This window comes from Ammospiza nelsoni, chromosome Z (genome assembly GCF_027579445.1).
Source record: "Ammospiza nelsoni isolate bAmmNel1 chromosome Z, bAmmNel1.pri, whole genome shotgun sequence".
NCBI classification, from domain to species: domain Eukaryota; kingdom Metazoa; phylum Chordata; class Aves; order Passeriformes; family Passerellidae; genus Ammospiza; species Ammospiza nelsoni.
Genome location: NC_080669.1, coordinates 25,053,343 through 25,081,021, shown reverse-complemented (window position 1 = coordinate 25,081,021; position 27,679 = coordinate 25,053,343). Strand labels below are relative to the sequence as shown.

Here is a 27,679-nt window from a genome sequence, read left to right as displayed (position 1 = left end):
AAAAAGATCCTAAAAGGTAATTAAAAAATGAAGAGGCCAAACGGAGATTGCTCTGAACTAGCTTGTGGGACTCAAGAGTTTATCCTGTAAAAAGAATGCACTGTGAGAGGACTAACAATTAAACCACAGTACACTTCTAGGCAACTGCTCTGGAGACTCATCTTTCCACTGTGTACAGCAGTGGATGAACATGTTACCTCTTCTGAAACACAGACTGTTGACCACTTGAACTATCAGAATGTGGGTCACAATCCTTCTTTCCCTCACACTCCTAAATGAAGGACAACAAAACACTAAAAATTGAGATAAATATGTCTTATATCTTTGGGTAATATCTATATTATCCAGACTGCTTAAGATGGTCAGAATCCGACAGATTCCACCATGAAAACACAGAAAAAATCCAGTTGTGCAGTTCCTGAGGTCTTTAAACAACATGGCTTGAGAGATTTTACCAAGGAGACAGCAGAACATCACAAAACAAAACAAAACAAAACAAAACAAAACAAAACAAAACAAAGCAAAGCAAAGCAACCAAAAAAACAGTAACAACAAGAAGCAGTCTTTCATGTTTTTTTATCATCCTAGAGGTGAAACAGACATTCATGGCAACAGATAGGCATTCAGCAGTTCCCTTTCCAAATGTTTTGGTGTTTATGTCCAGTTTTCAGCCCTGATCTAGGAAACCCTGTAAGTCACTTTAGTTAATGTCACTTTCCTGAAGAACTTTATTCGTGGAGGTCATCATTTGCACTGCAGACCACTGGGGAAAGTGTTTAAGATGTCCAACAGATGCTGTGTGTCACACTAGGAAAACATTAGTGGTGAAAAATTTCAGTGGGAATATTTTGCTTCATCAAAACAAAATACATTCTCATAGAAACAATACCTGATACTAATGACCAATACTCTATTGTTCATGGCCACAAAACTCATCTTTCCTTTAACAGATTTAAAAGTAATTAAAAATTCACCAGCTATTTGTTGAGGAAATTTCTAGTGAGGAAACTTTTCCAAGGTAAGTAAATTTCACTGCTGAATTTCTTGGTGTAAATGCTATTCACACCCTTCTCCATTGGCACTATTTGGCTACCCCTTCATAAAACAGAAGTGCGTTTGACAGAAATTTTAAAATAGCCTGGTGCAATGAACAATTCCATGGAAATTTCACACAGGTGAAAATCTGCCTTTCCAGCAACGCAAAGAACCCTGGATTAGTAATTCCATTTGCCTGCATCATCATATGCGAGCATGTGTATGAATGAGTGTCACTCATCTGAATGGCTTCACACAGTTACTGCCATTTTGCAGATCCTCTGAAAATTGACTCCTCCACAGACTGAAGTTGAAAGAACTTGGAAGGAAAACTGCAACAGTCTAAATACCAGGCAAAGGTGTGTCTTTTGGCAAGTGATGATTAAGACCACCAAATTTTATTCCTCATCAGATTAAGTAATTTGAGGTTTTGTGTGTTAAAACAGGAAGGCTGCCTTTTTCTCCTTGGACCTACTGAAGACTTCAGTACCAATGGACTCTGTATTATCCCTACCCTTGGATTCTGTATTATCCCTACCCTCTTAATTGTATAATTTCCTGTTTATACACAATACAAATACTTCCTTCAGAATACAAATACATCATCAGAAAGGCAAGAAGATAAGTCAGATCTAAGCCAACCCTATTTCTGGGTTGTAGAGATACTCGTGTGCTCTGCTTATTTTTAGCAAAAGATGGTGGGTAAATCTGAGCCAGCACGTTTTCATTCAATCTGTCGCCGGACACTAACAGATGGTGCTTCCTCGTGCCAACCATTAATGTACGTTACACTGGCACTCAGTGTCAGGACACAAAGCCCGCCAAGTCCCTGCTTAAATCTGCTGATGCCAGGAAATTTGATAATAAACAGCTAGCCAGGGACACAGTCCCAAGTTTTTAGTCTACCTCCAAAGCAGCACAGAAGCTGTACCTCTGCAATGGTGTCCGCTGCTCTGCACCTTGTGACTATCAATACAGCAAAAGAGGGTCGTGGACCGGGGAAAAAGGGGCCTTGAGACTAGGCAGGTATGTATCTAAAGATGAAGGGAGAGCCATCTGCTTCAGGGTAATTAGCTGTGTGCTTAAATCTGGGCTTTGAGAATCCTGACAACCAGGACCTTAATGCCCAAACAGTGGAACAAATGACAATTAATATGAATCATTCTAAATATAAACATATACATATATATGTGCATATATTACCTGGCAGAATGATTCGACTGTTTAGCATTTCTCAGTGCCCCTTGAGCACTGAACATACTAAATTCACTCTCACAGGTCTACTTCCCATGGCTACTAATCCTAAATGATAAGGTCACCTGCAAAAGAAAATTCCACAGAACTCCTCTGAGGTGCTCACTCTGTTTTACAGGTCTGTTGTGTTTATTCTTTGAATACAAGCATCCAAAATTCTTCAGCTGTAAAATTCTTGTTCCTTTCCACCAGGTGCCTCAGTGCCCAGGCTTCTTTCTTGGATTGCTCGAAGCTTGGTATCCACATCTTTTGGAGAGAAATCCAGCCAGGGTTTGATGATGAGAACCAGAATGCCTCTGGTTTGGGGCAGCTAAGATGATTAACCTGAGCCTCCCACCTCTGGGGCAGCCATCCCTGGCAATGAAGACAAATAAAAGGGGTTATTCAGGGACCCAGGCAAACAGACAAGAAAAGTGCTATGCCATTAGTAAACTGTCCAATCATGTCAGTTACACTCTTCTTCCTGCTGCAGGCTCTACCCATGTCCCTGTGGAAGGCTTCCCATAAGTGCCTGGGACAAGATCAGTCATGCTGACAAGTCATGCATCTGAGTCTCAGATAAGGTTTGGCTGCAAATGAACAGCACCAGCCCACACAAAATGAAATTACAAGACAAGGAGTTATATTTTCATCATTATATTCTGGTTCCATCTTAAATATGCACATACTTACTGAGATTCTTTTTCTAAGGAAAAAAAAAAAAAAACAAGCCATGAATCTGGCCAGTAGAGTAAACTGGTCTTCATAATTTTACTGACTAGAAAGCGTCAAAAGCACGGGGAAGGAATATGTGTATCTATCTATTTGCTACCTTTCCATGGCTGCATTCCTAACTCAAAGAGAGAACATATGTCCAGATTTGCACCGGACCTAAACAGAAAACTCTGGTTAAGTGTAATGCTTGCCAGTTTGTAATTCTCATCACTTCAGCTCACCTTGATAACTTCAAAAGTTTTCTCCATCTCCCCTCTACTGGCTGACCATTTAATGTATTGCTCAGATGGTCATCAGCTAAAGTACGGCTTCTCACAAACACACAACCTGGCTTAGAAACTGTTTCACAGTGCCGTGCCCACAGACAACGGCATGTGAATATGCCCACACATATATAGAAACTGAGAGTGATAGAGTGCTTAAGACAGATCAGAAGACATAGATCTCTAGTTCAGTTCCCCCTTCTAAACAGGTGTAATCATATAAAATTGCCTAGGGCAAAATTGAGTTTAGTCTTAAAACACCTCCAAGGGTAGAGATCTCACAACCTTTCTGGGCAACCTCTTTCCACATGTTCCAGATCATCTGAAGAAGGTCAACCTGTTAGGCTACTTTCTGCAACATGAAAAAAATCTCCTCCCTGAACAGCTAAGCCTGCAGCTGAAAATGATCACCAGCTCAGTGGTCAATGTCATGTGCTCACACACTGCACTACAGCACTGTGAGGAACACACATTCTCAACACCTGTTTATATGAGGATGTACAACCCAATGGCACTGGAATACCATGGCTGTCAGCTAGCTGGAAATCTGGTAACCAAAATTCCTGGGACAAATCTGACCCTAATGCCATTTTAAAGCCTCTCTGGGACACAAACACAAATTCACACATACCTTTTCTTTCCGTCTGATGTTTTCCCACACTCTGTTACAAACCATACACTCAAAGGTGTCAATGTAATTGTCCTGGGTGATATCCTGCACTCCCCACTTGCGTTCCTTCATTGTTCTAAGCAGTCTTGGGTTGGAAATGTCCCCTTTCAGTTTCCATTGCAGATAGGACTCATATTCTTCATCATTTGTATCCAGTGTTTTGATATAGCGGGCCAGATCCCGAGGGTGTGAAAAACTGGATACCAAGATTGCACTCTTGTTACTAGGAAGCCAGTCTACAATGCTGGGAGACCCAAAGTACACTGGCACTACTCCCAACTTCAGTGGCCGCCAGAGTTTTTCAGTGATGTAATCTTCACAGATAGCATTTTCAAAAGCAAGAATGAACTTGTACTGTGCCAGTATTCTTAAAAAGTTTCCGTCATCCATGGCAGCTGGATTTCTGAGATGCTGAGGAAGGTCTCTATTATGCAAACATTCCCCATAAGAGTCTACTTCAATGTGGCACATCAGCTCACGCACGTAGCTGTCCCGGTCAGATGGGGGGTTGCAGTCAGACTGCACGTACACAAGCGGTGCAAGCCTTTTCCTCAGGCTGTTTTTCATCTGCAGAGGGATCATGAACCTCAATGACTTCAGGACTTCTACACCCTCAAGATACTGAGTGGTCAGTGGCAGGTGAGAGTGGCGGCTAAATGTCGCAGTGTGGTTGAATAAGGTGATGGTTGCTTCATGGAAGAGTTTGTAGTTGTTTTTTGGTGACTCTTCATGGAAAAGGGCCCAGTCATGATAGTCTTTACGAGGAAGAGGTAAACTGTCTGTACTGAAGTCAGTACCTAGACAAAAGTAAACAGTGTTCATCCTGCTCTTATGTATCATGTGACACTAACTGCAATGACAAAAGTCTAGTTTTAATTTAGTATCAGTGCTACAACCATCACATTTCTGACACTATAAGGCAATTATTTCAAAGAACGCAATTAATGCAAAGGCACAAGAGCATAATGACAGATAAAAATGAATTTCATAGCAGAAGAACCTAGAGAAGTGGGATCAGTAGTTAATATTAAAGTGGTTTCCTTTCATGTCATATTAGTTTAAAGGCCTCTCATTTCAAAGGATCACTAGGAATTCCATATTTTAATGCACTGAAATGAGACTAGTAAAATGTTTAATAATCCTCTGGTTCTCTAAACAGGGGAACAGATGGTATTTCCTCTGTAATGTGAAGAAAATGGTTACCATAGAACTCAATTTGGTTCTAGTAATAAAACAACTAAATGGATGCTAAAATCCTGGACGGGATTAAGAAGAAAAAAATAATTACTTCGAGTTTTTAAAAGACATCGTACTGTAGAGACTTAGGAACTATTAACTTTTCAAAGAGGAAATTAAGAGGTGCTGTATCACAACTGCCTACCAGATACATAAAGAAGTAGCTTCTGGCAGAAGACAGATCCTCAAAAGTAATGCCAATAATAGAAGAAGAATAATGTCTAAACTCTAAAAACAGTCAACTGCAGAAATTGGGAAAAGTGTGGTCGAAACCTTAGGACAAACATAGATGACTTTTCTCAAAGGCTGGTCTGTACAAAACTAAGTTGAAAGTACCAGTTCATTAATGCACTGCTTGCTCTCCCTTCATTATTACTGCCCTACACTCTCACGACCAGCCTTTCTGCAGATTATATGCAAACTTGCCCCGTTTCTGTCAAGATACTTCCTCACTGTCCTAGAACCGTATCTGTTTTCTACTTAAGAAAAGGCACTGAACATACAAAACTTTTAGCTAATATTGCCAAGCAAGACAGGTTCAAAAACTGAAAATAACACTGAAGAGCTGGTTCAGAAAATATCACAAATTCTTATCTTCAGATAAATTACCATCTGTGGCAGCCTAAACTTTGTGTAGCAAACTCCATGGATGACTGCATGTGGGACAATTGGGAATATAAGGTCTTAAACAAGTTGTGATTAAACCAACTAAGGGGGATGGCCAGTAAGCAGCAGATTCTCTGGAGGCAGAGTAATGCTTTCTCCATGCCAGCTTCCCTCTTTCACCATAAGACAGAGATGCACAGTCACAAGAGGCAGGGTCAAACAGTGGCCATATCTCTACAGGGGGCTATGGACCACAAACAACCGCAAAGCACCTCAACTCTGACCAGGAACTCTCCATTAGAAGACTGCACCTGCCTTGTACTCTTGCAGACACAAAAAATTCCCATCCCTGGGAAGGGATCTAGGTGTTTCCATGCCAATTTAAAAGTATATAACCCAGTACACTCTTTGTTTTGCAGGCCCCTACCCTCAATGAATGAAGACTGCAACCATCACTCCTATCTTGGACATCAAAATTGCAATGATCAAGAATCATCACTGGATCCATCAGAGGTGGTCTTTTTCCTCTTCACTATCTAATTCCTTCCCTTTATCCCTTCCTCCTCTTTTTCTCTTTCTTTTCCTTACATATTTTCTTCATGAGATTTTTATACTTTTATAGGAAAGAATCAGAAGAGCCATATACCTCCTTTCCACTGCAATTAAATTGTTTTGAAATAAACCTGGCTCATCTATACACACCAGTCATCCAGAGTGGTTTCATTCTAATTCACCCAAGGAATCTATTAAAAGGAACCTTAGTTACCATCCTTCAGAGGTGGGTCCTTACACCATCTCACTCACACTTGTAACTTTTCCCTCTCCATTCTACAGTGGTTTGAGGTCTACCCCTGACCTCAAACCACTGATGGCAAAAAGAAGGGGGTGCCGGCAAAAGTCTTACACAGAATACTGATCTAAAAACGAAGATATGAAGAATATTTTTAAAAATGCCCAGTGGTCCTGGCAGATATATGAGCCTGCCAAAATGACTCCAAGGACAACCTTATAAAACTAATATGAGACTTCATTACTGCAGCAGAGACAGAAGCTAGCAGTCAGTAATATAAAAATCTCCTATAGAGCAAGATCCTTCAGGAACATCAGGTGGGGATGTTTAAGGCCACTAAACATTGACCTTCTGTCTTCTGCTGAGGTCCTAAGTCTCTGCACTAAAAGGATGAAAGGGTATGCCACTCAAGAAAAAATGCTATTTGGTTCTTCTGTTTTTGATTGTGTTATCTTGTTTTTGATGTGTTATTTTGTGACAGAAGAAGGTGAGGAAAACTGAAAGTTAATCAAATCCTCATGTAGAAATTCATAAAGTCTGTCTGGCTTTGAAAACACTTTGTTTTAGGTGATGCCAAGAGAAGAAACAGTGAATACCTACAATAATGAAATGCTGTGGATTGAAATCACAGCACTGCAGCTCGGTCTCTTACAAAGGTGCTCCCTCTTTCAGGTAGTGTTGCAGGGAAAAGGGGATGGAAACACAGACAAGAATGAGAGAAAGACAAAAAAGCAACACATAAAACTTACCAAACTAGGAGACAGTTAAGTCAGGCTAAGAGAAATGTAAAGAAAAATGCACTATAAAATCTCAGAATCTCAGAATCATTTATGTTGGAAAAGACCTCCAAGATTATCAAATTCAACCTTTGACAAATGACCACACTGTCAACTGGACCATGGCACTTAATTCCATGACCAGTTGTTTCTTGAACAACCCCAGGGATAGTGACTTCACTATCACCCTGGGCAATCCACTTCAATGTTTAACAACCTCTTCCATGAAAAAATTTCTCCTGATGTCCAACCTGGACGTCTCCTTGGTTCAGCTTGAGGCTGTGTCCTCTCATCCTGTCACTGGTTGCCTGGAAGAAGAGGCCAACCCTCACCTGGCTACAGCCTCTCGTCAGGGAGTTATCAAGAGTGATAAGTTTACCCCTGTGCCTCCTTTTCTCCAGGCTGAACAACCCCAGCTCCCTCAGCCATCCTCACTGAACTTCTTCTCCAGACCCTTCCCCAGCTTTGATGCCCTTCTCTGGGCATGCTCCAGCACCTCAATGTCTTTTGTGAAATAAGGGGCCCAAAACTGGACACAGTACAGATCAGAGTGCATCAGAACGACCGAATTTAATACAACATTTAATCAACCTCAGTCCAGCAAGAAGACAAAAAGGATTAAAGGGAAGATAACATCAGCATGCCCCCTACCCCATGAGACGAAGGAAATAGGGAAGCACATGATGGAATAGAAAAAAGTACCCCAAGACTAGAATTATGAGCAATTTCACTTCCTAACTATTAATTTGCAAATCTTAGATATGCAGAAGAGAAATATATATGCTGCTAGGAGAGGTTATGCATTTTAGAAGACATCTTCCATTCAGAAGTCATAGTCCAAGGACTCAGTGCTCCAGCACAGAACAGGTGGACATCCCTTCTCTCTTAGGAACAACATCCCTGAGGCCCTGACAGTTCCAGCTCATGCTGACTGAGTCACATTGACAGCTCATGATAAATACTACATTCTATGAATTATGTGACACCGAAAAGGTGGAGCTGGGAATCTCTCCCAAAAGCAGAAACAAAGTCTAGCAAGGAGATGCCACATTTCATTTCAAAAAAAAAGACAGCGACACTTGACAAAGTTATCACCTACACTGAGGGGCTCCCCAGGCCAGGACAGTGAGTCGGGACAAGCTGCATAAAAGCTGGTGTTCCTAACAAAGCAGTTGGGCTGGAAAACATTTTTTGCACAGTGCTTTTCTTAATCTTTAGATCATTCTTCTCTTGACTAGTTAACTGATCAAGTACTGGGGAAGTTATTGCATTTTTTTGGAAGGTGAAACTGTGCTCTGATCCAGCCTAAGCATGGAAATTCAGATACCTAATTTTCACTCAGCAGGCTCTTTAGAGGGAAAATCTGTAAAAGTAAAATTTGCCTTTTTGTAGACTCACAGCTCACTGCATCATGGCAGGGGGAGAGAGGGAGAGAAAGAGAGAATGAAAGAAAAACTCTCTGTTTTGGCATTGTGAGATCATTTACTGTGGTTTAAAAATAAGTAACAATTTTGCATATTTTGACACTTTCCTTTACAAAATTTATAGGCAGCATCACTATAAAAAGAAAAAAAAAATCTACAGGGAGAGTCTTACGCCCAGTATAAATTGTCTTTTAAGAATGTGAGAGTAAACTATGTCCAGAAGCCTGCTAAAAATGAAGAGCAACAATCCTTCTAATACTGAAAAAGACAAATGAAACTACTACTAGAGACCAAAACCACCAGACTTTACAGCTTTCCTGTCATGCAATCCAGCTTTCTTTGTCTTTAATTGGGTCAGCTTCTCATTCCTTTGCTGTTATTCCTTTGCTTTCATGATTAACCACCATATTATCTGATAAAGCTGACCTACTTGGAGATCTAAAAAGATCAGTGATGAAAAGTTTTCGTTTCACTGATAACAACAAAGCTTAGGGCCCTTCTTCCCTATATTTCCAGTTCACCTGTATTCAGATTGAGTAAATGAGATTCAGTATCCTGATTTATTTTATTTCCAGACAAAATATCTGAACATACCAGTCAGAGAAAAGCATTTGAATTTATTTTTCCACCTAAAACTTATGCTTTCTTTCAAAAACAACTGTACGGGGGAAAAGAACAAAGTTGATGAAGTAAGATCTACTTTTAAATGATGCATCTTTCATGCTCTGTAGACTCACTTTACAGTGTATGTAATGGGAAGTCCCTGGCAGAGCCAAAGCGGCTCAGAAGATTGCACTAACTGCTGCTCCCTGTATGGAATCAATAGGTTTCTTTCACTACATTCCATTTAGAGTCTGCTAGTAATTTCTTGGCACTTGAGGCAGGGAAGTTGCACTGTTACCGGAGAATGCATTATTTTTAGACAAAAGACTTGCACAAGTGCAACAAAGGCCCTGCAGAGTGTCTGCTAGGGGTGACAAGCCAGAAGACTGGAAAAAGTTGGCTTGATCTCAGACTGTCTTTAAATGCTTTGGCAATGACATGAAATTATCTTTTCTTCCATGAACAGGGAGTACATGTGATTGGAAAGCAGCATGAGACAAGGCATCAGTCATACTACAGATGTACATGGTCACTCTTCAGAGTAGTTTTACAGAGCACTTGAATGGTATTCAGTATCAAACAAAGTTTAACCCAATGAGCTGCATAAATTTCCTGTTCTAAGTCATTGCCACCTAGAATACTAAATCCCTATGGGGAAAGAACTAAGGAGGAGTAAAAGTTACTTCTTTAAAAACAAATAGATTCTTACCATAGAACAGAAATGCTCTTGTCATCGGATTGTGCTGGTAGGTCTTGTTTATAGTAAAGAAGCAAACATCCTCTCCACACTGACTGAATCTCCCTGTCTCTCCAGTCAGGGGAGACCACCAGAGCAGGACAGGATAGTGATTTACATCAGACTCTGTCTTGAAGCTGCTGTAAAGTTCCTGCTTCTTAAACTGAAAAGCATGTCTCTCCTCAGGCTTCAATGTGCTGCTGTGCATACTGGAGATTACTGACACCTTATTCTCTGAATTGCCCAGTTCGGTGATAACCTTCAGGGAAAGAAACATACATATCACAACACATCACTGTCATTAGCCAGGACATCTGCTTGCAATCCAGAATTAAGGTATCAAGCACTAAGTCAGTATGTTAAGTTTCTGTCAGTCAAATGGGATGCATTTCACCGACTGCAAACATGAGGTCATACATCAGAACAGCAAAAGCTTTCATTTTAAATTGTAAGGAGAAGGCAGAAAATACATTTCTGTACAGAGACATGGCCACATCATATGTGACTTAACAACACAACTTCTGTTTTCTCCCTGGAAAATGCATAGGGCAGAAAACAGCCCTTCAATAGCTAGGTTTCTTCTGAAAATTAGCTGTTAAAAAACCCATTACAGCCTTGTCCCCCAGCCTAAGGAGTTCAAACACGTGAAAAGAGGAGGCAATGCTGGATAGAGGCAAGACAACACGGCATGGTATGTTGCAACATTGCTGAGAAACTCCTCCGGGAGCTAAGGATATATACAAGAAAAGTATTCTCTGGGTTGTGTCATTTCCAGAGTCAGCTAACACCACAAGGCCAACGCTGCTAACAGAGTAACTACTGGTGAAGCACTGACTAGTATGGAAAATGTCTGTCGCCTCTCTAATGTGACAGAATTGTCTCCTGCTTTGACAGCAATCTCAAATATACCCCACCCCCTTGCCCCTGTACCTGGAGTGTCAGCACAAGGAAAAAGGCAGCTGCAAAGCAGAAGCAAGATGCCCAAAGTATCTTCCTCCTCATCCTAATCATGCTGCACTACCAGGCCTGCCAAAGCAGTTACATCTAGGCATTAGGAAGGTCAGCTCATCCAAAGTCTTCACTCTTTGCTGCCGGGCTTTCCCACTTCATCCTTATTGCTCTTCATGGTGACTACTGCTGAAAAAGAGTAGAGCATCAACACAGACAGCTGCTTCAAAGCTCAGTGGTTAGTTCCATATCTACCCATAGCCTTCTGTGGATGCCAGAGCCACATTTGCAGCCAGGTATCCAGAAAGCAGCCTGCCCAAGACAGCACTCTTGCTCACAAAGGCCCAGGCACATACTCTCCCTGTAGACATCCTGGACATCCTCTCATCCTTGTAGTCAGTGTAAGGAATGCTGATGGCACTGGCTCAGTAGAGTGCGAGGGCCACTGCTTTCATGAGTTTCAGATGTCAAGCTGTGCTGCTTTTCAGCAGACTCACAAACAGGGAAGCAACGAAAGACTTTCCTTCTCTGAGCAATCTCTGAAAATGCTCCTGGAAAGGCACACAACTACCTGGCCTTGGACTTACTACACTTCAGTCTTCTGTGACTTCTCTTCACAAACATAAAGAAAGCTCATGGAATATGCTCTGTGTCCAATGCATAGAGAAAGTAGCCACACGATACACACACAAATCCAGTTAAATTTTAAAAGTTCCCCTTTCTGAGTAATCTGCACCTGTGTTGGTCTGCCTCTCTTCAAATAATTTTCCCTTCCCCAGTGCTTTTTTTGGCTTTCAGAGAACGCTACTGTTTTCTTGCATGATGGATGTTTCTGCAAAAAAATCCCAACTCGTGGCAGCAGGAGAAGTTGTAAAATTCCAGCCACATCTTGAAAAATAAAAATAAAGGATGGTAGAAAGATAGGACTGCAGCACTTCACACAGAGATGTAAAGTTTGAAAATGGGGGTGTTCTGAAAATTCAGAGATATGACAATGAAATTTATGCTCGTTTTCCTGCCAGCTTTCCCCCCATCTTAATCCCAATCACAAAGTTCTAAAGCCCTGACAAAGAGGGATGGGTCCCAAACCTACTTCCTGCTGTTGTACTATCAGGGTGGTGCTGACAGTTAGAGGATAAAAAATATTCTTTTTCTGCTCTTCCTGGCACATGAGTTCATCCCTTTCCCTCAAACATCAGAAAGGCCTCTTTAGCAAAAACTGACATGAAACCCTGCTGTGCAATTCTGCTCTGCACAGGCCAGCTGCTTTTGAAGGTCTGTGTGGGTGTGAAAGTGCATGGCTGCCAGTTAAGTGCTTCTCTGATCAGGAGGATTCTCCATAAAGCCTCTGCACCTTCTGTGCCTCTGCAGTACAGCCAAAAAGCGGCACCAGGAGGGGAAGGGGATGAATTCTGCCCACTGCTGTGTTGGCACACCTGGAGCTGGACAAGATTTTTAACACCACATATCTTACCAGGCCAGTGCATGGCAAAAAGCAAGATTCTGATGATCCACTGAACACTGTCCTAACTCCTGCCGTGCTAAAAGAGTAGCAGTAATTGTCACATTTTCAGGTTCTAGAGGGGGAACTGACCATAGCATGGGTGTACTCCACCTATTAACCCAGGGTACCACTGAGCCACTTCATTTTTGCATCTGCGGTCCCCAACATGCAATACTTCTGCCCAGCACTGCGGCGCGCACTTGGCCTGGGCCACGCAAGGAAAGCTCGGTCCCGTCCCAGCGCCACTGGCAAGGATGACCTTGCAAAGCTTTCCCACCTCTGCCAGGCTGAGCGGCGGCCCTGAGGACTTGAGGGAAGAAGGATAAATCACCACCCCAGGCTGCCCTGCGGGAGCAGCAGCTCTCTGCAAATGCTTCCAAACTTCCTGCCAGCTCTGGCCCCTGCCTCTCCTTCCAGCTCTGTGTCCCCGCAATTCTATGGGCTCAGCATCCCAGCCGGGGTTTTTCCCGCTCCCCGAAACGCTGCCCCTTCCGTTGCCGAGGCTCTGCGCATCCCGCAGCCCCGGCCCTGCTCCCGCCGTGGCTCGGGCATCCTCCGGCCGGGGGCCCGCCGCCGTACTCACCCCGAGAAACTCGCTCTCGCCTCACCGCCACCGTCTCCCTCTGGCCGGGTCTGAGGGGGTTTGGGGTGTTTTGCTGCTTTTTTTTTAACTTTCAGCTAGTGCACCCACTTGGAGGGCGGAGGGGCGGCGGGCGCGGGGCGGGGGCGGTGCAGATGCCGCCTCCCTCCGCCCAGCCGCGGGGGCGGGGAAGGGGTCGGCTCTGCCCCGGGCCCCTGGGGCCTGCCCGGGGAACGCGGAGGAGCGATCGCCATGAGAGCGCCGTCACTTCCACGCCACCCGACTGGTCCTCTGCAAACCCTCACTGCAAGACCTCACCCAGTTCCCAAAAATAAATCCGCCCCGACACTGATTCCTATAGCTGTTTGCATAATAGCGCGCTTTGCGGCTTTGTGGTTTTTTTTGGTTTTTTTTTTACAACAGTGCTGGCGCTATCCTGACGGAGCTGGGAAGCCCCGAGGAGCTGGGAGAGCCGGCCCGCGCTCGCCGAGGGCAGGGCGCATCCCTCGTCCCTCTGGAGCGGGGCTGCGGCAGCGCCCCGCAGCTGAGACCCTGCCGTGCTTCCAGCCTTGCGGGGCATCCCTGCCGGGCCGTGCCTGCCGACCAGGGAACGGTCCTCTCTGCCCGCTCGGGGCTTCCTGAAGCAGGGAAACACTTGGTGCACCTCTTACTCTTTACAGCAGATGTTTACCCCAAAAGCCTGGTTCTGCAAGGTCAGCTCAGTACTTACCCACCAGATACAGACTTAGGAACCACCCGTTCTTGTATATGTCATTCACATATTGCATACATACACATTTGTATTAACATAGAAATACCTGATACCTATACGCTTCTCCATAAGTGTTATAAATGGACTCAAAAGGAGTGAGATTTCCAATTTGAATTTATTAATTCATTGCATACAGCATAAGCAAAAGATTCAGCGCTGGGCGACAGGGGAGTCTCCGCTCCACCAACTGCCGCACCCTTATCCCCCAGTGACCCCCTTTTTAAGTCTTTTGTGCTTCCGGACTGACATGTCACTTTGAAGTACTCTGCGCTTGCGCCCGTTGTTGCTAGGGGGTCTTCTTCTGCCTCCTGGTGGTCGAGGATGAAGATCTTGGTAGTCTTCTTCGGCTATGTCTTTTGACCTAATTCTATATTTGGTAGGCTCTTCCCCTATAAAGTGTGCTAAGATCTTATGATTACCACGCGCTTGTGCAAGCTAAACAAGTTATGCAAGCACATTGTGCAAGCTAGGCAAGTTAAACCAACGATTGACCACATCTTATATTCCTGAGGTTTTTTGTGTAACGAACAAGAGGTTTTATCTGTTTCGATAAGCACTTATACAGAAACACTTGAAAGTGAGGCATCTGCTGTTTCTAACCCAGACGTGGCAGGCAGGGGTGGTTGCAAGGGGCTGAGTACCTGAGGGAGTGGAGGGAAGCAGAATTCCAGAGGAGGCAGAGGGGACACCTGCGACTCAGCTGAAATGCATGACTGATAAAAGCTGTAGAAATTTTATGCACACAGCTCATCTCCTTACTCTGGGTGTGTAATGCTGGCAGCCTTCCTGAGAGAATCAGAAGGGCACCCAGCAGGCAACTCGAATCCAGCCCTCTGCAGCAGTGTCCATGAGACCCGAGCCATGCTGGCTCTGCTCCCTTTCCACTACAGCTATTCTTGCCAGTAGCCCCTTTGGAGCAACACCCACCTCTTACTGTACCAGAGAGCCCTGAGCTCTCTCTGAACTACCAATCTCCTCCTAAGATGAAAACTAACAAGCGACACTACAATGCTGGGACATAGAGATTTACTTATACGCCAGTCTTTGTTTAGAGATTAATCCCAGCTCTTGTCCTATTTGTCTCTTCCTCCCAAAGGTTTTAGCTGTTGGAGTCATATTTTTAAGTAGAAGCTTTCAGGCTGGGTTTTAATATTATCTTTGAAGCTGAATATTATCTTGAAGCATTTATAGATATTCGACGTGAACATGAAGGATCTCAACTCACTTTTAGTCATGAGGAATACAGCAAGAATCTACAAGTATTATTTTGCAAAGCAGATTCACATGAAAGCAGAAGTCTGTGAGGACTGAGGCTAGCATGGAACAATGAGTGTGTAGTTCAGTAAATTAAATTGAGTGGTTGGAAATGGATCGGAGACCTGGTATGTTTTATGGAAGGACTTTCTGTGATCCCACTGCATTTTGATCTAGTCTGTAATTTAAAACTTAGTTATATTCCTGGCTTTCACATTTCCTCAGCTGGCGGACTCCTAATTGCTCTCACAAAGACAAAACTTAATTGTAAAATGCCTCAGCTTCCGTCAACAGGCATGACTTTTCTCAGTTACTGTTCCTCAAACCTTTTGAAGCAGTCCACAGACACAATAACCCACATCTTCAGACTGAAAATACAGAACTGTGTCCTGAGGGATAGCTGTATGGTCCCATGCCATACACAAGCTGTTTGTTCTTGGACCAGCTCAGTCCAGTGGCTGGCATCAGAGAGACTCACTTTTGTTTCTTGTCCTGTTATGCCACTCTGAGGAAATCAGCTCTTATTGCAGGATTTGGTTTGTCTGTAATCCATGTTAAATAGCTGGTAAAGATGATACCAGCATAAGCAATGGCAGGGCCAAATCATCATGTAGGAATTTTGGAAGAAAATTACCAAAAAACCACAACTCTAGCTCAAATAGCAGAGCTAGTAAACCAGATTTCTTAAAGATCTGCATTTCGTGGTGCCCCCTATCCATGGAGAGCTGTTGGTATCTAACAAACGTGCAATGCAACTTGTCTTTCCATGGGTCAGGAACAACAGCTTTTCTTTCTGCTCTGTCTCTTACAAACAGGATTTACTGCATTTGAGGTTTCTCTCATTCATATGTACACATTTCCTCTGATCTGTTTTTAGTACACTTTGTTTCTTTTTATGCCTGTGTTTGTTCTTCCTGTCTTTTTTTTTTATTATTCTGCACTTTAGAACATTTTTCTTTCTCTTAGGTCCTGCTGGGTATCCTCTCTGTCTCTAGATATGCCCATTCCCTCTCTGTTGTATTCATAGTCCTGTTATTCAAAGTAGCCTTTCAGTAGATTTCTCTGGTTTTTATCCTCAATTACAATAGTAATTCCAATGGTAATATCCTCAGTTAGTATAGTCTATATTACTGCAACACCCAGAAGCAGCAACCACACTATGCATTCCAAAGAGTCACTGTATGAACATCCTGGCAGGAGCAAATGAAGTCCTCAGAAAAAAACAGGGCAGAAGAAAAGGCAGGGAGACAAGGAAAGCACAGAGTTCAAGTGGCTTCCCAAAGGAGACAAAGCTGCTCATTGACACAAGAACCACCTGTGGACCTGATTCTTCCTTGTGCTGGGTCTTGTGTCTCCAGTTGCAGCTGTGCATTTATACTCCCTCATTAGCACTGTGGCACCATTCTTCTTTTCATAAAATCACTGTAAAACATGTGAAACACACAGCAGCTCAAAATTAAAGACTTTAACCATTTCCACCACATATGGAATGATTTCCCACCTCCCTGAGAATGCTGTACAGATGCAGATGTATGCACAGCCCTTGCTACTGCATATGCTCCGCCTTTCTTTAATTCTCTCCATGCAAAATGCCCCAGATTACAAACATCAGCTGCTTTCCCTAATGATTGTCCTCAGCTATTTTGGCCTGCTGACCAACAGCACATCAGGGGATCACAGAATCATTTAGGCTGTAAAAGACCTCTAAGATCATCCATGCTGTCAGCCATGGCCCAGTCTACCCTGGCTGGTCCGTATCAATGTCTAATCACCTTTTCTGGGAAGGAATTCCTCCTGATGTCCACCCTGAACCTCTCCTGGTGCAGTATGAGACAGTGTCCTGTCGCTGCCTGTGAGCAGAGGCCGATTCCCATGTGGCTACAGTCTCTTTCAGGTACTTTGAAGAGTGACAAGGTCACCCCTGAGCCTCCTTTCCTACAGGCTAAACACACCCAGCTCCTGCTGCGTCTGCTGCCTTCTCCAATTTCTCCCACTCGTTAAAGGCGGCTGCTTCAAAACCTCCAATTTCACTTTTTTGCAGAGTCAAAATTCCTCTGCCTCGTCCTGTCAGATCGTCTGAGGCTAAGATGGCGCCAGGCATTGCTTTCCCTCCCCGGAGTGAACTGAACTCTCCGTGAGGACGCCCGGCGGGCGCTTCCCGGGCGGAGGGAGGGAAGGCAGGCGGGCGCCTTCCCGGGACCCGCCACACGCGCCCTCCGCGCCAGGGGCGGCGCTGTCGAGCCGCGCCGCCGCTCCGCCCCCGCCTTTGTGGTGCAGCCGGGTCCCGGAAGCGGCGGCGGAGCGATGGCGGCGGTCGGGAGGGCGGCGGGGGCGGTGGAGCTGCAGCCGGATGGGGACGTGGAGGGCGGCAGCAGCAGCGAGCCGGAGGGCGGCTTCGGGCAGCTGCTGGAGGAAGAGGAGGATGGGGAAGATGCGGGCTACGTGCTGTACAGGTACGGCTGCGGCGGCGCGGGGCCGGGCTGGCCCGGGCTAGCACGGCATGGCAGGCACGGCACGGCACGGCACGGGGTGGCGGACGCGAAGTGGCGGGGCTGGGGCCGGAGGACTGGGGAGCTTCTGGGAGGGGCAGGGACACCTTTCACTAGATCGAGTTGCTCAAGGCTTTATCCAACATGATTTTGAACGCTGCCAGAGCTGGTGCATACGCAGCTTCTGTGGGCAGCCTGGTCCAGTGTCTCACCACCTCTACAATCAAAGAATTTCTTCCCAATGTCTAACCTAATTTTTCCCTCTCTCAGTTTGTACCCATTACGCCTTGTCCCATCATGACAGTTTCTGATGGAAAACCCCTCTCCAGCTTCCCTCTAGGTCCCGTTTAGATACTGGAAGGCTGCTCTGTGGACGTCACACGGCATTCTCTTCTCTAGGCTGCACAGCCCCAACTTTTTCCGTTCGTCTTTTTGAGGGTGATCCAGTCCTCTTTTCAACATCGTGGCCCTGGTCTGCTCCAACACCTCCATGTCCTTCTTATGTTGGGGACACCTTTATGTATTTATATGCTGGTCTGTATTACAGACAGTAATGTAGCTAAAATAGTAGGGACTGTTCAGAGCAAGGATGTGTTACTGGACACGTGTTCATGCATGTCATGGTTTGAGTAGCATTTGTGCTTTTTAGAAACATTGAAAACACAAAAACATGTATTTACAGGGACAGAAAGGAATGGGCTGATATTGAACCTGTTCCTCAAAATGATGGGCCGAATCCTGTTGTTCAGATCATCTACAGTGAAAAATGTAAGTCTTAAATTTATTATGCCCTTAACCATTGTTGAAACAAGTCTTCATGTTTTGGATAATATTTTCTAGAGTGATACTGTGAAGAAATTAATTCATTGTGTTACGGTGCTTGTGTGTGGTGTTTTCACCAAGCATCTTTGAAGCTGAATCTTCACCTGAGATGTTAATAGCCAGGGTCCTCCTTTAGAATCCCCGTGGCTTAAGAGGTAATGCAGCAGACAGCATGGTTCATGTCACAAGGCATTTCCAGCCCACAAATGGAAGCAAAACATGAAGTTCTTGCAGCTGGTGAAGTAGTGAGAGTAAGCAGCGCAGATCTTTTATGATTGTTTTGGCTATTATTCTGATGGTGTGCTTCTAACATACTTGTGCAGCTTTGTGGTGTGCTAATACCCTGCACAGGTCTCAGTGGAAAATGCTTTCAGATCGATAGGTATGATTAGTTTTACAGAGGTGTATTTAGAGCACAGAAAGTAGGAAGCAATTTAAAGGATTATTAACCTTACCCCCTGTTCAGGCCATTGGCTAAGATGCTATTCTCTATTTAGTCCGAGATGTCTATGATTACTTCCGGGCTGTTCTGCAGCGGGATGAGAGAAGTGAAAGAGCTTTCAAGTTAACAGCAGATGCCATTGAGTTAAATGCTGCAAACTACACAGTATGGTATGTAGTGATCTTGGTATTATTATTTCTGTGGTCATTCAGCTGCCTACCTTTTCAGTCTTTAATGTTTTGTTCATTGAATTAAGGCATGCCTAGTTGAATTTACACAGAGGAGTAGAGTACCTTTCCAGTGAGCTTCCAAAGAAAGCCCATGTTCAGTGTGTCCCATGCCTCATGTTAAGTCAGTGGTTTTCATTCATTTGGCTCTAAGGATATTATCAGTCAAGATCAGGACTAGCCACAAAAAGGACGTTGCTGTTTAAAATTAGATTACTTACTTGATAATGTGTCCATGGCAAAATGCTGAAGATGCCCTCAGTTGACTTTGAGAAGAGGCATAAAAACATGATGGCAAATAATTTATGTATTTACTACCAATAATAAACTACTAATACTTTTTGTATTTTAAAAGATCTGTCAAGTTAGGTAATAAATAAACAGTGAATTTCTGATATTCAGAGTAGGGCATTTTACTTACAAGCTAACAAGTACTTCTTGTACATCTTCATTCCACTAATTTCCATAAAATCAGAAGGTTTGCATTGTTTCAAGCACAGAAGTCTTAGTGTCTGTGACAGAAAACTATCATGGGTACAGATTAACTTGAACATGATTGTTACAATCTTAGATTATGTAGTGTTGCAACCAGTCATATCCTAGTTCAGTGCTGTTCCACAATTGAAAGCCCTTTAACAGAACTAGATATGTGGTTAAGGATTTTCCATTAGTTTTAGCTTTTTGCACTGTTTTTATCTCAGTATCATTTACAAGAACTGTGAACAAAGGTGATTCCATGTTCTTGTCTGTGAATTATAGGAAAGTCCTTTTGCAGTGTTCAAACGCTTGACTTTTATACAGGCATTTCCGGAGAGTCCTGCTGCAGTCTTTGGGAAAGGACCTCCATGAGGAACTTAAGTATATTACAGCTATCATTGAAGATCAGCCAAAGAACTACCAAGTCTGGTAAAAATCATGCTTTCTTTCCTGTTCTTAATGTTTTTGCAGATAATATTTGTTTTGTAAATTGTCCAGTTGTGGTGGAGGAGTTAAATGGAGTTGCATCATGTCAAAGCTCCTTTCAGATATTTTTTCTAAGTGTATGATTATAACATGCTAAGCAGGTGTTGTTTTCTTGTTAATTTCAATTTTTAGACTGCCAAAATAAGTCTGACAGGTAAAAAAAAAAAGATTTGTGAAAAGGCAACTGAGAACACACACATAAATTAGTATCTTATCTTTTATTGTGTTTTGGAGTTTGCCTGCCTGTTGTTAGGTTTTTCCCAAAATTAATAGGAATAGGCGAAAGAGCCATATTGTTATTGCTAGAGAAATTATGCAGTAGTAGAAAACCTTACTCTGCTGAAGACTTTGACCATAAGTGTGAAACTGTTGTTTCAGGTGACTATTACTTGTCTAAAATGAGATGATTTGCCATGGTGTATGTGTGGTTAGAATTTTTTGTAATATAAATATGTGTCACGCATTTCTCAGAGCCAAGTGAAATGTTCTGGTATGCTTAATTTGAAGTATTTAACTAGTGGGTTTTTTTCCTAAGTTGTGCACTTGCTATAAGCTGCTGTTATGTAGAACAAAAAAATTTAGACTTTGTTCTTCTCATCATTAGGCATCACAGACGGGTGTTGGTTGAGTGGCTGCAGGATCCAACCCGAGAGCTTGAGTTCATAGCTGACATTCTTAACCAAGATGCCAAAAATTACCATGCCTGGCAACACAGACAATGGGTTATTCAGGTATTGTATCCACAGAACTCTTGATTCTTTAAATAACCTGCATTTTAAATGTGTGGCAGAGGTTAGCTATAAACTTTCCTTTTAGGAAATGAGTTCAAAGAATTGAGTTGTTGTCTACTTACTGTTGTGTGTGTGAATTTAATGATGAGCTAGCATGTTCCTAGCTCACCTGCAGACTTTTCTTTTTAACTTTCTGTTGATTTCTTTAAAAAAGGGTCTATCTGATGTTCAGGCAACTTAAGAACAAGAATGTATTTAAAAAATAAAAACTTTTGATTGTGATACTTTCTCTTCCTTCCCTTTCTGTAGGAGTTCAAATTATGGGACAATGAACTCAACTACGTGGACCAGCTTTTGAGAGAGGATGTGAGAAACAACTCTGTTTGGAACCAACGGCACTTTGTCATTTGCAACACCACTGGCTATGATGACCCCGCAGTCCTAGACAGAGAAGTCCGGTTAGTAATGCTATTCAGTCTCGTATTAAACAGTATCCATTACATGAAAGCAAAGAAATACTTTCACAGTCCCCGTGGGCTTTGTTTTCTGATTTTTATCCACTTCTGGGACTAACATTCACAGTTAGCAGAACAAGTGTCAGGCTGAAGCAAGCTCTGCTTATCCTCGGCAAGCTGCTATCATGAATCGGTTTTCCTGGCCTGCTATTTATTGTGCAAACAAAACTTTGGGGTTTATGGTGAGCTAGTTATAGTAGGACAGGCTACAGAAGATCTGTGACACTGCTGTGCTGTTCATTAGTATTCTACTCCTAGAAAGTTTGGAAAGAGGCACTCTTCAGCTCTGGCGCCTGGAGCACCCCCCACCCTCTTCCTTCTTTCCTGACCTTTGTGTCTGCAGCAAATAAAACTGTGCAACTACCTTTGTTTTTTCTCTTAAATATGTTACCACAGAGGCGTTACCATCATTTCTAGTAGGCCCAGCTTTTCTAATGGCACATCTATCCTTGGAGCTATCAGAGACTGTCTCCGATAGACATGGAAGAAGCTACTGGCTGCTTCTCACAGAAGCCAACCCTGTAGCCACCCTCCACTACCAAAGAAACAGGCCATGCAAACCCAATACAGTGACATGGTTTGTAGGAAGAGGGGTTGACTTTTATGAGGAATTTGATGCAGCTGGAAAAATAAACCTCTCAAGAGTATGTGGTTGGCACAAAGAGAACTGCCTCTGTGAGATGGCTAGTTTCCAGGAAAAAGAGTTTTGTGCTCACTGTTTCTAGGTTGTGTGTTTGTGACTGAAGACAAACTGGGCTTCTAGACATATTTTACTACCCATGGTGGTAAGAGAAGCCTCCTCATACTGTTTTCACATCTCAGACTGCTGATTAGGGTTGATGTTTATGAGAAGATATTTGTCAAAAGTGAAGAAGCAATTAAGGTACTGCGATTTTTTATAGAGTTATTTTTCAGAAGAAGACTGAATCTCTGAATCTTTTGGTGCATTATTCATAGAGGATCCCAGGCCCCAACGTCTTCCACGGTTGTCTTTGCAACCTTCTAGAAGTTTTACTTCTCTTCCAGTTCATAACATTCCTGTAGATTGGTGAATCTGAACCATTTCCATTACTTAGACTTTGATAACTTCAACTTTTTATTTCCAGAGTTTAGATGGGCATCCTCTCCTGATCTTGTCAAGATAATTGGGTACCATCTAAAGAACCAGACTGGCTAAGATTAAGATTTCCCAGATGTCACTATAGAAATGCCGGTTGGTTTATAAACTCGTTCTTTGTCACAGTGACTGCAGAATGTTTTAAAACAGTTTCAGTTGTGGGTATTTTTTAGTACTCTTGATATATCAGATACTCCTCTATTTGCAGCCTCTGAAAATCATCAGAATGCCTGGTTATGCTGGGAAAGGCCAGAAGATAAATCTGCTTTGTGTAGATGAAATGTGGCTTTGTGGCTGTATTGGGGGTGCCTTTTGTTGCTTTGCTTTTATAGCAATTGCCTCACTGTTGCTTTCATAGAAATGCTGCAGAAGGCTGTGTGAGCTGAAAGCTCAAGCTCTGCCTTTCTGTGGGTTTGCTTGAGTGCAGCCTGAGGAAAAAAGTTCTGCAAATAGGTACTGAACATACCACTTGTAGTCATATTAACAGAGTTCAGTTATTCTGGCCATTCTCAGCCCCTTGCCAATTCTGAGCATCAAGATATAAGTTACTCCTTTAGCATACCAGGAGAGTGTATTATGTTGTTTTCTCAGTGTTTTTGCTAATAATTTTGAGAACTGATTCATTATTATATAAATTCCAGCAAATTGAACACTTAAAACATAGTGTCTGCTTCTTTGAGACTCCTGATGATTATATTGTGAGCGATTTTTGACCTACCCAGGTGAGATGATCTACAGAAAGAGTGAAGTATAGGCTAGAGATAAGCATTTGGAAGCTTCTGGGCACATTCAGGTAATTTCTAACTGCATTGTTATCGGTTGCATTCATGACCCATTACCTTTTTCTTGCAGATACACTCTTGAGATGATCACAGCAGTGCCACATAATGAGAGTGCTTGGAACTACTTAAAAGGGTGAGGTGTATTTCTCCATGAGGCAAAGAATCTGTGGAAGGTGTCTGATGCCTACTTCTTAATTAAAGAGATTTTTTTTTTCTTCTTGTTCTAGTGTAGTGTGCTTAAGCAGGCAGACAAATACTGTCACAAAGGCTTCTTATATTCTAACCTAATTTCTTTGTAACTTTTCACTAAGCTTCTGGCCCTATAGTTCTTGCAGAAGGATTACAAGTACTTCTCATGCTTTTAAAAACTTGACCTGTAATGTCACTGTGTTAAAAAGCATAGATAGGAAACAATTAACATACTTTCAGTCTAATTCCTGTTCAGTTGAACAAAAACTATACCAGCTTACTACAACATGAGGCTATACTAGTTCTGCATGCTGCTTACTTTCTGACTTACTTATATTTGCAGCCTGATTTCAAACCTAATCTTCAAGTAACAGAATCATAACAAAAATGCAATTATTCACACCAGATTTCCCATCATTATGTGTCAAGCCTATTAACCTCTCTTCTAGGATTCTACAGGATCGTGGTCTTTCGAAATATCCAAATCTGCTGGAGGAGCTGTTGAATTTACAGCCCAGTCACAGTTCACCCTATCTGATTGCCTTTCTTGTGGACATATATGAAGATATGCTAGAAAACCAGTGTGATAACAAGGAAGAAACACTGAACAAAGCATTGGAGGTACATTTTGAAAGCTTGGTTTTTCTTCCCAGGGATGCTGCCTGTTCCTGTCTGGTTTTATAGCTTGACAAAATGAGATTGATTTTCATAAATAGAACAGGTTAGTTGTTAATCATGAGAAGTCTATGAAGAGTTTAACACAAAAACCAGACAATCACAAGGATCTAATGAATTTAAATATAAATAATAACTGGCCAGTTATTAAATTACTCTTAAATTTTCTTCATGTGGTGGTGAAGGAAGGTCTCTAATACTAGCTGCAGAAGAAAGAAGATGTTTGAATAATAGAGGAGTTTTCAGTGTTTACTTTATAGCATTAACTCACTCTCTTCTCTGTAGATTAATGAATTTTTCTCAGAATATCCATGTCCAAACAACCTCAGTTGAGCTCCCATGGCCCTTCTCAGCTCTTTCTAAGAAAGTTGACAGAATTAGCTTATGGCCAGCAGGCACTGGGGTATCAGTAAGAAATGTCAAGCACCACTTCCTAGAGAGCATAAATTACTTCTGGCAATGATGTGTATCTCCCAGAGTTTCATACTTGGCTGTTCCTTGTTGCAGTTTGTAGCATAGTTTTTACGAGAACACTTTCCATTCACTGTGAGACTGACTGGAACTTGAAGTTATTAGATCTGCAGTTCCACCTGGAGTCTTTGTGTTCCAACATTTTTCTTTCTCAGCATTTTCCATTGTTGTGTTCCAGGACCAGATTGTAAACAAGTGCAATTGGCTCCTTTATACTATTTCACTATTTTTAAGTTCTCTGTCTAAACATCAAAGCTCTTAATTTTTTAACTCCATTTCACTGAGTAAGGCAATGTCATCTGCATAATAAAAGGGAATTTAGTCTGAACATTTGCAGTGTTCAGACTGTGTAAAATTTACACAGCTTGTCCTGTAAGTAGTATTGATTTCTACTGTGCTGCTTACTCAGATCAAAATTTTAAAAAACCCCAAATATGTAGAAGTATCTGCACCAGCTCTTAATGTTGCATGAGAGAGGGTTACTGACTTGCAGGGAGAACATTTTTGGGACAGTCTGCTGAGGAAAAAAACAGAAATAAAAGATCTCCTGTCAGTCTATCAAGAGTATTGAAGATTCAAGAGCAGGATGATCTTCCAATGTTTGGAATTAAGTGGTTTACAGCCTGTTGGATGACTAAAAGACGTTCAAGGTTCTCAGGCAGTGTGTAGTATGCTCTAATACAGGGTGCATTAGGCTGGCATGGATGATGAGTGGTGGGCATGGGAGTGAGTCAAAGGGAACTCGTACAACTGAAATGGGCCTGGAGGGATTTTTGTGCAGTGTCAGATTGGTTGGCTACCAACTGGGGTTTTCATTAGTTTGATGTCATTAAACAGTTACAAATCCCATGAATAAAACAAATGTTGCAGAGGAACATATTTCTAACACTATCTGAAATACAGGTTGTATGCATTTTATAATTAAGGATTTTATAAGCTTTTCAGTTTAATACTCCAGTCTCTCGTTTTTCTTTCATAGTTGTGTGAAATTCTGGCTAAAGAAAAAGACACCATCCGAAAAGAGTACTGGAGATACATTGGAAGGTCCCTTAAGAGCAAGCACAGTTCAGGCACTGAACAGAGCAGTACACTGATGGATAAAGAGCAGTAACTGAAGATGGAAGAAAACAGTGTTAAGCTTTCAAGCTGTTCTAAAACTGTACTAAGTAGGGTCATCAACAAGTTCAAAGTCCATTTGTAAGTATTGCAATGGGAGAGGAGTGCAGGCTGCTGTATAGACCTCAGTTGCTGCTGCTACTGTTGATGGCTCTAGCTGCAGTCAAGAAATGTATTAAGGCTTAATTATTGAAATGTACCAGGTAGAGGTTTTAGTTCCTAACTAAAAATACATAAATGTATACCTATTACATTGACAGTGCTGCGTTAAGGGTTGGCCTTGATCTTAAGAGGTTTTTTCCAACATAAGTTACTCTACAAGTCTGTGAAGCACTAAAACCATGTCTCATGTTGTGGCTTACCCACTTGTGGTTCTTAACACTGTCTCATGAGTTTGCTTCAGTAGTGTGACTGCAGGTAACTTTTAACTATAGGGGATATGATCTTAAAGGTCTCTTCCAACCTAGAATTCCTGTGATTCTGTGATATAGAGTAACCTGATTAATGCAAGTAGGCGCTGCAGCTGTCGCCATGTGTGGGAGCAGCTGTGTAACACTGTCAGCCTATGCTGTTGTATGCAACTAACACCAAGTGTAATTTTTTAATAAAAATAGAGAACTTAGAGCATTTGTCTGGTTTCTTTAAATGTGTTTCTTTTGATCCTTGTAAGTGCATCGTTTGGTTTTTTTCAGATGCTGATAGAGGTAAAATATCCCCTTGTATAAGTATTGGATTCTATTGCATTGAGATGTCTTTTGCACTTGAGTATTCTTATCCCAGAAACTTTCAGGACACCTGATATATTCAGTGGAGCCCTGAATTCTTCCCTGCACAGACAGGAAAAATGCTTTGAGGATCCTGGAGAAGGTGTATACCTACATCAGAAAAATGCATCTACTCTGTTTTTAGCAAATGGTTATTGTAAACTGTGTTCTTATGGAGTGTTTGTCTGATATGAAATATTTTATTGGAAATGATCATAGAGGGAACAAACAAGTGCTGGTGTTTATTCCTTAATATGCTGTCTTTCTGACACTAAACATTAAATGGTGTTAACTGTGATTAAACAATAGTGGAAATTATTTTTTAACACTTTAAATTCTTTAATTCAATGCAGTCTTGAAATTCAAAACAACTCACAGGGAGTGGAATTCATATACAAAGCTGTGTAAATTTGTAGTGGTTTTGCTGCTTTCTCTGCAATAGGGAAAACATTTTTGTGTTTTCTCAAATGAACATTGAAAACAGACATGGACTTCAAACTTTTGGAGATTGGTTAACCTGGAGGGTTCTTTTTCTTTCATTCTTTTTTTTTACATGTTTGGGGTTTTTTACTATATTTGAAACTCTAATACAAAGCAAAAAGTGTGTTTCTACCCCTATGAGTTGTTCCTAATTGAAACTGTACTAAATATGGAGTACTGAATAGTCAGGGTGTTCAAGGACTTCAGGGTAATGTATTTGCCACTATGAGTCAAGAAAGCTCAGAAAGATGAACAGTGAAATACAGTCCTTTAAATAAACATCATCAGTGAAGAGGGAACAGAATTCTTCCTCTATCTTTCACAAAATTCAGAGGACACTTGGAATAAAGCAGAGTATTCTTTATAGACTAGCATAAATTTCAGCAATAAATCATCACAAGGTAAGATTGATGAAGAGTGTCCACAGGGACAGTGTATTTTGGGATGTGATCTGAGTCACTTGTGGGCTGAGGCAAGAGCTTAGATTTAGCCATGTAGACTTCCTAGTGGTAAGAATAGGTAGGATTCCTCTGACAAAACCTTTCTAGGGATATGGTCAACCTATGGCCTTCTTACTCTTGAAAATAATGTCTGTAAGTAATGAATAAGATTCTAGCAGAGTTGGTAGGGTTTTATACTGGTATCCTGGGTTGACTATATGATGCTTTTATCCCCAGTCGTCTGCTCTATTTATGCTGAATAGTAAGTTTTGCACCTTTAAGACGTGTTCC

The 27,679-nt window shown here is 42.2% G+C and overlaps 2 protein-coding genes across 3 annotated transcripts; one reads left to right on the top strand and one right to left on the bottom strand.

Annotated features, from left to right (window-relative positions):
• Positions 1 to 558: 558 nt before the first annotated feature.
• On the bottom strand, positions 559 to 13,279 carry FUT10 (fucosyltransferase 10). Of its 2 annotated transcripts, XR_009420417.1 has the most exons (6): positions 13,143 to 13,279; positions 11,038 to 11,241; positions 10,081 to 10,366; positions 3,898 to 4,733; positions 2,239 to 2,643; positions 559 to 807 (listed from the first exon to the last, which is right to left on the bottom strand). XR_009420417.1 is itself a non-coding variant. In XM_059492239.1 (5 exons), exons 2-5 carry the CDS (start codon positions 11,116 to 11,118, stop codon positions 2,419 to 2,421), a joined length of 1,428 nt encoding a protein of 475 aa, XP_059348222.1. In that variant the 5' UTR covers positions 11,119 to 11,241; positions 13,143 to 13,279; the 3' UTR covers positions 559 to 2,418. The 2 variants fall into 2 exon arrangements, 1 of the variants encoding a protein (XP_059348222.1); XM_059492239.1 differs by having other exon boundaries at positions 559 to 2,643.
• Positions 13,280 to 17,454: 4,175 nt separating this feature from the next.
• On the top strand, positions 17,455 to 26,326 carry FNTA (farnesyltransferase, CAAX box, alpha). Its single transcript, XM_059492847.1, has 9 exons — positions 17,455 to 17,618; positions 18,337 to 18,422; positions 18,974 to 19,088; positions 19,947 to 20,051; positions 20,713 to 20,839; positions 21,149 to 21,297; positions 23,324 to 23,386; positions 23,892 to 24,063; positions 25,568 to 26,326. Exons 1-9 carry the CDS (start codon positions 17,470 to 17,472, stop codon positions 25,697 to 25,699), a joined length of 1,098 nt encoding a protein of 365 aa, XP_059348830.1. The 5' UTR covers positions 17,455 to 17,469; the 3' UTR covers positions 25,700 to 26,326.
• The last annotated feature ends 1,353 nt before the right edge of the window (positions 26,327 to 27,679 follow it).